The sequence below is a fragment of the Dermochelys coriacea genome, chromosome 20, assembly GCF_009764565.3.
Source record: "Dermochelys coriacea isolate rDerCor1 chromosome 20, rDerCor1.pri.v4, whole genome shotgun sequence".
NCBI classification, from domain to species: domain Eukaryota; kingdom Metazoa; phylum Chordata; order Testudines; family Dermochelyidae; genus Dermochelys; species Dermochelys coriacea.
The window spans coordinates 2,104,340-2,115,920 of record NC_050087.2 but is presented as its reverse complement, the minus strand read 5'-3'; the positions used below and the strand labels follow the sequence as shown (position 1 = coordinate 2,115,920).

The following is an 11,581-nucleotide window of genomic DNA, read 5'->3' as shown; positions in this document are numbered from 1 at the left end:
ACCTTCGACCTTGTCATGAACCTTTCCCCAATTAGCTTAATTGAGCTAAAAATAGACGATGGTTCGCGGCCCAGAGAGCAGGGGGCGGGGGCGGGGGCGGGGCCGGGGCCGGTACCTAGGGGATGGGGCCAGGCACCAGGAGCCCAAGGGGGCCAGGGAGGATGGAGCTCAGGGGGTTGGGCCCAGGGACGGGGAGGGGCCCGAGGTGTGGGGCCCAGATAAGGGAGGGGCCTAGGCAGGTAACCCGGGGGGGCCGAGGGACCAGGCACCAGGAGCCCGACAACCCAGGGTAGGGCCTAGGTTCAGGCACCAAGGGCTGAGACAGGACAGGGGCCAAGTCGCCAGCAGCCAGCCAGGCCCGAGGGGGCACCTTGCCCCTGAGGGGCACCGGGCCCTGTCCAGACACGAGGCTAACAGGGTGTTGCTGTGACCCAGGAAAGGGCCTGAGCCTGTCGTGCCAGCCCCCTGCTTATTGATATTACCAGATTTGCAGGACCAGGGCAGCAGCTGGCCCCTGACTCCAAGAGCTCACACCCCTTCAGCAAAAATGGCAGCTGCTATTCCAGAAAGGCTGCAAAAGGAGGGAGGGCTGTAGGTGGGGACTGAGGGGCATCCATAGGGGTGGGCAGGGAGCTCAGGGCTGGCATAGCAGGGGGCATACCCGTTGTAACATTGCCAGAGCTAATGGGAGCTTCATCCAACATCCGTACACCTACCGTAAGGCAGAGTTGTTAGACTATTGCCCTTGGCACTAAAATCGCTCTCCTTTTTAAAAACATTTGACAAGGCTGCAGGGAAGAACTTGCACTTTCACAGATAAACACTAGTTCAGCTGTGCATGTCACTGGAACTATTCTGCTTATGCTCTGTCCGCTGTTGTCTCTCATCTTGCATTGTAAACTCTTTGGGGCAGGGGGCGTCTGCAGCAGCGAGCACAATGGGGGCCTGGCCCATGACAAGGAGCTCTTAAGTGCAGAGCCTCAAAAGGTATTGGAATGGCTAACTCCCATTGAAATTGGTGCCTAATGCCCACTTAAATACCTTTGTGGATGTGGGCCTGGTTGACTGACTCAAGGTCTGTAGCAGAGCTGAGAATAGAACCTGTTTCTAAGTGACCTACCCACTGGACAGGACTTCGTCTCCCATCTAATAGAAGATATTTTCCTCTGCAGCTATCCCCTTTGGAGAAAAAAAACAAACAAAACACATTCATGACTCAGGTTAAAACTGAGAATATTTTTAATGATTTGTAAACCAACCCCATAATATTTTTAACATTTGGTAAGAAACAACAGTCTACAAAGAATCAGGGACGACAAATATATTCTAGGGTTTGATTTTTAAAAATATTCACTTACAAAAACTCCACAGTGCTTGTCTAACAAACTTTATACAAATCCAGAGCTCTGCTTTAAAACTAACATGGCCTTATAAATATTTCCCTATTTGTTCCAGTCCAAAAAATATATATTCATGCTCGCAAATATTGTGTCACTATAGCTATTAACCCCATCTGCATCTCTCCTTCCCTCTGTTTTCATCACAAATTGGCAGCAGCATTGTTTTGGGAGAATTTCTGAGGCTCAATTTCCCCTCTCTCCTCAAACTGGTTTCCATCAGGCACTTTATGTTGCTGTCCTAACCCTACATTTTTCTTTAGGCAACTGAGTTGAGAAAAAAAGCTAGTCCGCTGTGGAAGGAAATGAGACACAACCCTTCTGCTCTAAAGAAACTCAAGATACAAGAGATCAAAATAGCTGTGATAGGAACAGAACCATTCAGACTTTTAACCCTCACCTGGAAAAGGCCCATGTGGCTCATGAGCTAAATCCACGGCTTCCCTTAATGATCATTCCTCTCCTTGAATATTAATTTGTACCTCTAAAATACTTTTATAAACAACCCTTAAATATAAAATGCTTTTCTATAAAATACACTAAGTCTGTGTTTAAATAGTCTATTCATCTATTGTCAACTGATCAATTTCGGTTTAGATGTGGATTCCCCTCCCATCCCTTCTTTAAGCAGACCCCAAGAGTCTGGAGGTGGGCAGGTGACAGCAGCCCACCGTCCACACCATGGGATGTTCCAGGCTTTTACAAATGGGGCTGTTTGTAGGGAAACATTACCAGCTCATCTGAAACTGATCATGTTATTCTGGTGGAGAGCTGCCCCTAGCAATAGCTGCTACCTCAGTGATCTCAATCGTAGCCTTCCAATCTATCCAAACACCCCACCTGCACTGCACTTAAAGGAAGCAGCTGCTGAATATCTAGCTGCCACTGAGGGCTAGGTGATGGGGGATACTTTCGAACAGGGTGTCACCCTTCCTCACCCTCCAGGACAATCTAAGTGGACGACTGCTCCAACCGAGACTCAGTAGCACCCCCAACCCCTTGAGCTGCCCCGGTCCCCTAGGGAACGCAGCTGGGGAAGCCCACAGGAAAGGAGGGAGAATTAAAAGCTCAGTTTGGGTGCACGTGCCCATTTCACAGGCCAGACTCTCAGCTAGCGTAAATACGCATCGTTCTGCTGAAAGCAGTGGAGATACGCTGTCCACACCAGCTGGGGATCTGGCCCCAGGTGCAAGAGCCAACCTTTCCATGAGCTGAAGCGCGTCTGGCATGGGAAGATCTAAGCCAAAAGAAAAGTGACAAGGAGTACTAACCCCACTGGGAAACAGCCCTCCAGAGCGTGTGGGGAACAGCCCGGCTGGTGGCTGGTACCAGCTCTAATGAGGTGTATATCAGATTCTGGGATCAGATCTGTAGCTGGCATAAACTGCCATAGCACCATTGACAAATCAGTGGAACCACCCTGATCGACGCCCACCAAGGATCTGTCCCCTTGCATTGCACTTGGCCATAGACAGCACCACAGAATGAGTGGCCAATGATGCGGCGGGGGGGAGAATCTGTCGGAGGAGACTGCAGCACTGTCAGGTCAGGGGCTCCTTTCAAGGACAAAGCTCTTGGCTTTCAAAGCCCTTCAGGGAGCAGAGAAATGGGGAGGCATCTTGCAGGGGGGCCATGAGAAGAGCTGGCTGCAACAATCACTTTCAGCTGCTGGGTTCCCGCTTCACCACACTGTGCAGGGTGAAGCCTTTAGAGCAAACCCCCTCCTGTGGGTGCAGATTCTCCCTGGAGCGGATGAGGAACCTGCTTCCCTGCAGAAGCTACGTGCATCAGGTTGCACCTGGTGAGGTGTTCCCGCGGGGGGCAGGATACCAGCATAGGATGTGCGAGGTTCTTGGGCCCTGTCGGACAAAACGCTTCTGCCCATGGGACACTAAGGTGGGGAGGATGCTAAGTAAGCAGAGTCCCTGATTAGGGTCAGATCCTGCCAGGGGAGGAGGGAGGAGCCAAGTGGGCCCAACACGCTGCAGGATCAGCCCTTACAACGCATGTTGCCTGAGTGGTTGGGGACGTGTGCCACTCCTGTGGGGCCCCCCAATGCAAAGAGCCGCTGGGGATTTGGGCAGCCAATCTGCAGGGTCCAATCTGCAGCAGGAACAGGAGTTGCCAGGAGCACCGGCTGCAGTTTGAGTCTCTAGTGCAGCAGACTCCAGGGTGCTGGACGAGAAGCAGGCGACAGGTGGGCGAGCGAGTTCACTGGGGCCAGCTGAGCGTATCCAGTTTGAACCAATCTCGATGGTAGGAGGGGATGGTTCCCTAGCCAGACCCTCCCTGCCTTACGCCCATTGAGGAGGCACGGAGGCTCCAGGGGGGCTCACCCTGTGTTGGAGCAGGAATTCGGGGGGCTCTGGAGGATGAGAGACATCGCTGAAGGGTCTCAGATGGGGGCATGCCGAGGGAGGTGAAAGGAGAAGGGGCTCAACCAGGGTGACGGGTGAGGGATGTTCCCAGCTGCAGCAAGGTCCCATTGCTGGTGCTGGAATCCAAGCCCTCCAGGGAGGGTCAAAGCCACAGACTAGGAGCTCCAGTCAGGGCAATGGGGACTGGGGTTGCCATCCTCTCTGTTCAGGAGGCTAAGTGCAAGTCCGCTGGGGCGGGATGAGTCACAGGACCCCCAGGGCAGGCCCAGCCCCAGGAGACGGATCCAGATACAGGCATAGGCCAGACAGAGCCAGAGTGGGGGCAGCAGAGTCCTGGCTGGGCTGGCCCCCTCCCTGAAACCAGTTCACAAGCGCAGGTGAGGGACGGCCTTGGTGACGTCCCGGAAGAAGGGGTGGTTCAGCGCTGACTTGGCCGAAATCCGCTTGTTGGGATCGTAGTGCAGCATTTGCTGGGTAGGAGAGGGGTGGGTGGTTATTATGGGTGGGGGGAACTGAGTGGGGGATAGGTCAGGCGGTAACCCAGTCATTCCCATGGCAACTTTCATCATGAAGCACCAAGGTGGGTCACACCCAAGGCTGTAGCACAACTGCCTCTGGGATGGAACGTGGTAGTTGTTCCACCACCACCACCAAGGACAGGGAATGAGACGGAATCTCAAACCCTGGCAACATCTCCAGGGGGAATTTAGAGAGACGATGTGATGGACTCTGGTCCGGATGCCAGGGCTAACACCTCTCGCAGCAGGAGGGCTTAGCGGTTACAGCAGAGGACTCCTGGGTTCTAGTTCCAGCTCCAGGATGGGAGCAGCTACAGCACGGGGATCTGGGGTCTATTCCTGGTTCTGCCACTGATTGCATGACCTGGACAAGTCACTTCCCCCCTGTGTCTCAGACTACCCCAGTGTGGGGTGGGGGACAGTGGGGGTGGCTGCTTGCTGTCCATGTAGCACCAGTGGAGTGTTAAGAAGCTCGGCTATGACAAGTGGCTTCCAGTCCCCAGATCCAGCCCTGCACTCTTCCAAGAAACCTTGTTCCTCTCCCCCCGCCCACCCACAAGGTACCGGGTCAATCCTGGAGCCGCCCCAGCTACTCACAGCCAAGAGCTTCCTCCCCTCCTCGTCCAGAGGGGGCACCACCTTGCTGAAGTCCTGTCTGGCCCATTTGGGGAAGCTGGGCTTGTAATCGGGCATGGAAGTGACCCCCGGCCACACGGCCTCGTCCGGGGTGCCCAGCGTCCGGAAGATGCGGAAGAGCTGGTCAATTTCTGAGTCTCCGGGGAACAGGGCTCGCCTGGTGATCTGGACAGCAGGAGAAGGGTCAAGTGAGGTCTCAGCACAGCCCCACCTCCCAGTGGCTCAAAGCTATGAGAGGGGCTTTCCCACCCTCCTCTCTCCCCAAGGGAGGGATCTGAGGGCCAGGGATGCTTTGGCCACACCAGTTACTGGGTTCAGCACAGAGGGAAGTTAATGGCATGGACCATTTCATGCTCCTCTCTGGCCTTAAACCCTACGAATCGTCCCCTCGCTCTACAGCCTCGTGAATGACCCTCTCTCACTGCAGCAAAGCCTCTACCCAGCAGAGGGGGGGTGACCTGGACATGAAGGTTTAAGGCCAGCTGGCTCCCATGGGTCTGTGGTCGGCTCCCCACTCGCCCACCCCGTGATGCAGATACCGGCCTATGTGTTCCACATGACACACCTCTTTGTACCCCAGGGCAGGGGAAATGCCAGGCAGGGCGCACACCCCCCTCCCTGAGAACGCAACAGAGCCCTTTTATTTCCCGGTTCCCGCTCAGCAGGTCAGCACCCCTCTCTGGGGACGGGGCGACGTCACTGAACATATCCGAGAGCTGCCCCCGGGCAGAGGAAGAGAGACGGAGGCTGCCCATCTGACACCATCAGCAGCTCTGGCAGTGTGCGTGGGGTAGGGGGGCCTTGATCTGAGCCGGCCAGGCTGGGATCTGCCCCATCGCACTCTCAATGCGGCCTCTCACGTCTAGGGGGAAACTAACATCAGGCCAGACAGCGAAACCTGCTGCCCCCGCTGGGCCCAATGGTGGCTGGGTGCAAGAGGCAGGACAGTGCAACTAACTCATACTCCTTCCCGCAGCATGTGACAGGATGAGCTAGGAACAGAGAGAAGCAGGGTGAAGCCCTCCATCTCACAGACACACATGACTTTCAGTAGGGGCAGGATCAGGCCCCCAGCATGGAGGTTGTGCTTGTTTCTCTCCCCCCACTACAAGGGGCACACGTGGCCCTTCCCTGACTCCAGGACAAGAAAAACCACGTGCCGGGGGCGGGGGGCACGTACCATCTCAGCAAAGATGCAGCCCAGGCTCCAGATATCCACAGCCGTCGAGTAGTACTTGCAGCCAAGCAAGATTTCAGGGGCCCGGTACCAGAGAGTCACCACCTGGCAAAGTGGGGTGTGTGGGGGGAATCCTTGTTAATTACGACAGGGACATCTCTCACCATTTCCGCTCCAAGGATCCCAAAGAGCTTTACACACCATAGGCCCTCTGGAAAATGTCGTAATCCCCATTTTGAAGAAGGGGAAACTCACCCAAGGGGAGACAGCAAATTTTGGGGGGAGCTGAGAATAGAACCCAGGAGTCCGGGCTCCCGGCCTTGTGGGGGTGACCGTTACACACTCCTCCCCCTAGTAGGACTCTGGCCCAGGAATAGAGCAGTAGGACGGTGTGACGCCCTGAATCTGGTAGCCTGGAGTAGACACAGGGGATGCAACCAGGTCTCTCCCACCCACTAGGGGCTGGTTGTGGCATGACAGCCTTGGAGGAGTCTACAGGAGGATGGGTGCCAGGTTCAGCCCTTACAAGAAGGAGGTTAAGCCATGGGGGAGCCTGCATGGGCCAGTCCTGTCACTTCTATACTGCGGGGGGGGGGGGGGGAATCAGCTGGCCATACTCAGCTGGAGCCGGGAGTCCTGGTGCAGGGAGGACAGGGATACTCAGCCCATCAGGGGGCACCTACCCGGGTGAGGTGGCCCCATCTCACTGCCTAGCCCCTGGATCCCACCTCCCAGCAGAGTCCCAGCAGAAGCCAGAGAGCTGGAGGAGGGGGAAGCCCCCCTTGGACGCACCTCGTGGGTGTAGGTTCGCACCGGCACGCCGAATGCCCGTGCCAGCCCGAAGTCCGCCAGCTTGATGGCTCCCTCGGCATTGATGAGCAGGTTCTGGGGCTTGAGGTCGCGGTGCAGCACCCGGTGGGAGTGGCAGAAGGCCAGGCCCTGCAGCAGCTGGAACAGGTAACTCTGCAGCGGGGGCAGACAGGCCTGGGATCAGAGGGGACCTCGGCTGGCAGGTCAGGTGAGGGGAGGAGAGGACGCCAGGGAAGGGGCTGAGCAGCACACCGGCCGGGCCGGTTACCTTGATGAGGGGCAGAGGGATGCCACTGATGGAGGACGAGTCCATGAACTTCTTCAGGTCCTGGTGCAGGAACTCAAAGACCAAGTAGAGCTTGTTCTCTGTGTGGATCACGTCCAGCAGCCTGACAGAGCAGGGAGAGGAATGAGGAGACGTCACTGCTCCTGCCCCCGAGAGGCCCTTGCAGAAGGAGTAGGGACATTCACCCACTGTGTCCCAAGCCCGGCTTGGCCTCTACCGAGGCTGCCAGCGATGGCAGCGGGCATCACCCCACGTGACGAGCTTGTGGGGCACACATCCCGCTGGGGAGCCAGGCCCAGACCAACCACGATGGGGCCACTTGAGGGCCACAGCTCTGGGTCCCCACCGGCCCCAGGGGATCAGGGGCTCTGGATCCCAGTAGCTCAGCGACCGTGCGGTGCCACCCTGCAGGGACTTCATTAACTCACTTCGCCAGCCCCCCCCCACACACACACTTACTTGACGATGTTGGAGTGGTTCAGCTCCTTGAGCAGGGAGATCTCCCGGATGGCGGTGCTGGGGACGCCCTCAGTCTCTCTGCAGGGGGAGGGAAGCCATGGGGACTCTGGAGACACGCAGGAGGTCTGGGGCTCCATTCAACCCCAGCCCAACTCTAGTGCTTTGGTGTCACCAATATCACTTATGCCAGGAGGCCTAAGAACTCCAGCCCCAGCTCAGCCCACACAGGCTCCAGCCTAGTGCAGCAGCAATAAGCCTAAAACCCTTTACATGGATGCAACACCATGGAAATGCAGCCCCCTCCCCGCACCCCTAACCCAAGGGTTCTCCTGGCTTCTCCACCAGCTCAACGGGCTGGCTGTGCCGGAACCAGAACGGACCCAGCCCACCTAGCATGCACTTCACCCCCGGCATTCATGCCAAGTGCCAGCCCCCCCGCCTTCCACCCCCCAGCTGCTCCCCGGGCACCCCAGCCCCAGAGGGAGGAACCTGGCACAGGCCCCCGGATGCCAGCCCAGCCTCGCACCCCTTCTCTGCCAGAGCTGCAGCCCCAAGGTGCAACACGTCTCGCCCCCGGGGGGTGGGCTCCTGCAGAAGCCCCCCCCAAGCCCTAGAGGTGAGGAGTCTGCCCGGCCCAGGGAGGGGCCAGCTCCTTGTGCCCCACAACAAAGAAACAGGGGGGCTCCCCGGGGGGGGACTCACGTATCCAGGCGGATTTTCTTCAGCGCCACCACCTCGCCGGTGACTTTGTTCTTGGCCTTGTAGACCACCCCGTAGGTGCCCTCGCCGATCTTCTCCACCTTCTGGAAGTTCTCCATGGGGCCCGGCGGCCGCGGCTGGTCCTGGCGGCCGGGGCTGGTCCCGGAGCCCGCCCGCCCCGGGGAGGGCTCCAGGGGTGGGAGCCGGGGCTCGGGCCCGGGGATCGCGGCCCCTGGGGCGGCGGCGGCGGCGGCCCGGACAGAACGTTCCGCACCCCCCGGCGGTTACAACCCCCCCAACTGGCAACAATGTAGCGCCGCCCCCCGCCCGGCCGCTTCCCGCGTTCCACTCGCCCCGCCCACCCCGCCGCGCCATTGGCTGGCGCCTGGGAGCGGGACGCTGGGAGCGACGCGGGAGTCTCCTTAAAGGGACAGGCGGCGAGAAAGCCGCTGCTCTCCCCTGCCCGCCGCAGGGTGGGTCAGACCCGGAGCTGCGCTTAAATCCTAGGTGACCCCCGCTGGATGACCCCCGCCAGTCCAATGGCTGCTCCCCAGCTATGTTTACTCTTGGGGTGATTTCCCCAGGCCCCCCCCGGGATTCCTTGAGCCCCCTCCTGAGCTGTGACTGATGGGGGCTGCCCAGGGCCCCCCTCCCTAAGGAGACTCCCCTCCCCCGTGGTTTAACGCCAGATGCTCCCCCTATCCCAGGGAGCTGCTCCCCTCTCTTCCCTCCCACCCGCCTAGGCTCCGCCTGGCAGAAGATGAAGGGGGATTCCCAGTGTTAAGATTATGATCAATTCTGTTCTTATTTCTCATGACATGTGCGCCTGCTCAGGACCCTGTTTGTACCGAGCCGCGGAGGCCGTGAGGACCTCGCTTAGAACCAGGACTCAAACTGGGCTTCCGGCTTCCATTCCAAAAATTAAACCACTCCCGAGGCCCAGCTCCTGAAAAGTACCGAGGCTCCAAACTTCCTTTGAAGATCTGGGCGTAAGGCCTCCTCCGCTCGGGGATTTCAGACCTAGCAGTTTAAAGCAGCCAGCCAAACGCGTGCTCCCCTCGCCCCCAGGGAATTCGTGCACCCTGAGCTGCGCCCAGCCTTGGCCATTCCGAGCAGGGGCAGCACAACCAAAGTGTGCAGCTGATCAATGAGAAGGTTCAGCCGGTGACTTGAGCACGGCCTAGAAGCACTTCCTCAGGGCTCTTTAATCCGGCAGACAAAAGAGCTGGCAGTGGAAGGCAGCCAAGTTCCTGCTGAACTGGTTTTGTTCTGCGCGTTGCCATTTCAGGTGGCGAGCTTACGTGCGGCTTGGCTTCGCTTGCTGCCCATCAGGGCTCAGCTCGGGAACGCGGAGCCAGGGGGGCCGCTATTGTGCTGCAGGTTTATTGTTTGAATCGGCTCCTTCCTTTCCGCTCTCTCTCATTTCCCAGAGCTTGGGGTCTCCTCCCCAAAGGGATCCAGCTCTAACAGTTGTGCGTGTCTCTCGGATAGTGTTGGCTGGTCTGTTCTGAAAGCCCAGGTCCATACGGAGTCTGACATCCCCTGGGGATGTGCTTTGGGGCAGCCTTCCACCTCCAGGGGACAAAGTCTCCACAGCGCTTGTGTGTCAGAGTCACTTCACAGATGGCCATTGGTAACGATTTCATTGCTAGCCAAAGCCTGTAGGAAGGGAGCAGGAGGATCGCATTAGGGGGATCTGTACCATCGACTGTCAGCGATGTCTCATTTTGGAGCCGCAAATCGGTAGCAGGTGGGAGAGGACCGCTCGTCTGACTGATGTGGGCGGTCCCTTCCTTGCTGTGCGCCTCACTTTCACCATTAAATTTGTGCAGATTAAAAGGCTAGAACCACACAAGATAAAAACTCACTCTGCTTTGGGCTTCCCTGAGGCTTGTCTCTGAAGATCTCAAAATACTTTACCCAATATTAATGACTTGAGCTTCACAATCTTCCTAAGAGGTAGATGTAAGGTGCTCTCCAAGGACAGGCTGATATTTTGCAGTGGGTATATACCGCAATGGTTCATGACTGCATCCCAGGCACAACTGCAATGCACATAATAAAAAGACCCATTTTAAGGTGGAAAGACTGAGGTGCAGAAGAGTTAAGTGATTTGCCTCCTGTCTCACAGTGGTAAAACTGGGTTTAGGCTGACACGCCATCGTCTGCTCTAACCACGAGACCTCACTTTCAGAGGTGAGAATAGAACCCAGGAGTCCTGATGCACAAGCCTGTGCTTTAACCACTAGGCCATACTCCACCCACAATCTGGCTAATGCTTAGAATAAATAGAATCCATTCATTTTGAATCTGGTCAAACCAAATCTCTGCTACAAGAATAAGTGACCAATGAGCTAATGGAATGTGACCTGAGTTCTTCCAAATATTAAACTTTATGTAGTTCTGCGAAGGGGGCTGTGACATTCCCCACGGTATAATCTGGACTGATGGACAGCTGTGTCCCCTCAACTTTTGAATCTAGAGTGCCTTTTATACTGTGTCGCAGTGAGAACAACCACTCCTGGTCTGTTCACAAAGCCTCTAGCGTGCCAAATCACTCCGAGCTGAATATATCAGTGCTTCTAGCCAGCCACTCCTGAGTTATATTGCAGCATGATGCCAGCAAATTGCTAGTCCCAGACTTGTCCCCAGAAATGTGCGTCTTCTACTGCCCAGCTCTCTCCTTGTGTGCAGCACAAGTTCATAGAAAATCCATCATTACATTAATAGCAAATGCTACGCACTCCCCCTGTTATCTTAAAGGGAGATTCCGAAACACTTCCATCCAAACACACTGACTTAGATAAACAAGAAAACACATTTATTAACTACAGAGAGAGAGATTTTAAGTGATAACAAGGAATGAGGCATAAAAGTCAGAATTGGTTACAAAGAAATAAAAGGTAAAACGCAAACTAATACCTAACTTAACGAGCGACATGAACTTAAAGTAAATGGATTTCTCTCACCACATGCTCACAGCAGTCTGGCTGGATCTCTTTGGCCAGGACCCCTCCACAGTCCACAGATGCTTCCTTTGTCTTTCAAACGTTGTTGAAGCCATGAGTAGAGATGAGGGGAGAGAGGTGATTTGGGGTCTCTGTTTCTTATTTTTATATCTTTTCCTCCTCTTTGAGAATCATCTCCAACTGGGGTTCAGGTGACAGCAAGTCTGGTCTTTTGCCAAGATGTAAATTTCTCACTGACATCCTTCTTCCTGC

General features: G+C 56.2%; 1 protein-coding gene across 1 annotated transcript; it reads right to left on the bottom strand.

Moving 5' to 3' along the window:
* Window positions 1-1,216: 1,216 nt before the first annotated feature.
* CDK2 (cyclin dependent kinase 2) lies at window positions 1,217-8,670 on the bottom strand. The gene is made up of 7 exons (XM_038378285.2): window positions 8,364-8,670; window positions 7,662-7,739; window positions 7,185-7,305; window positions 6,899-7,069; window positions 6,110-6,211; window positions 4,891-5,094; window positions 1,217-4,245 (listed from the first exon to the last, which is right to left on the bottom strand). Exons 1-7 carry the CDS (start codon window positions 8,477-8,479, stop codon window positions 4,141-4,143), a joined length of 897 nt encoding a protein of 298 aa, XP_038234213.1. The 5' UTR covers window positions 8,480-8,670; the 3' UTR covers window positions 1,217-4,140.
* Window positions 8,671-11,581: the final 2,911 nt, after the last annotated feature.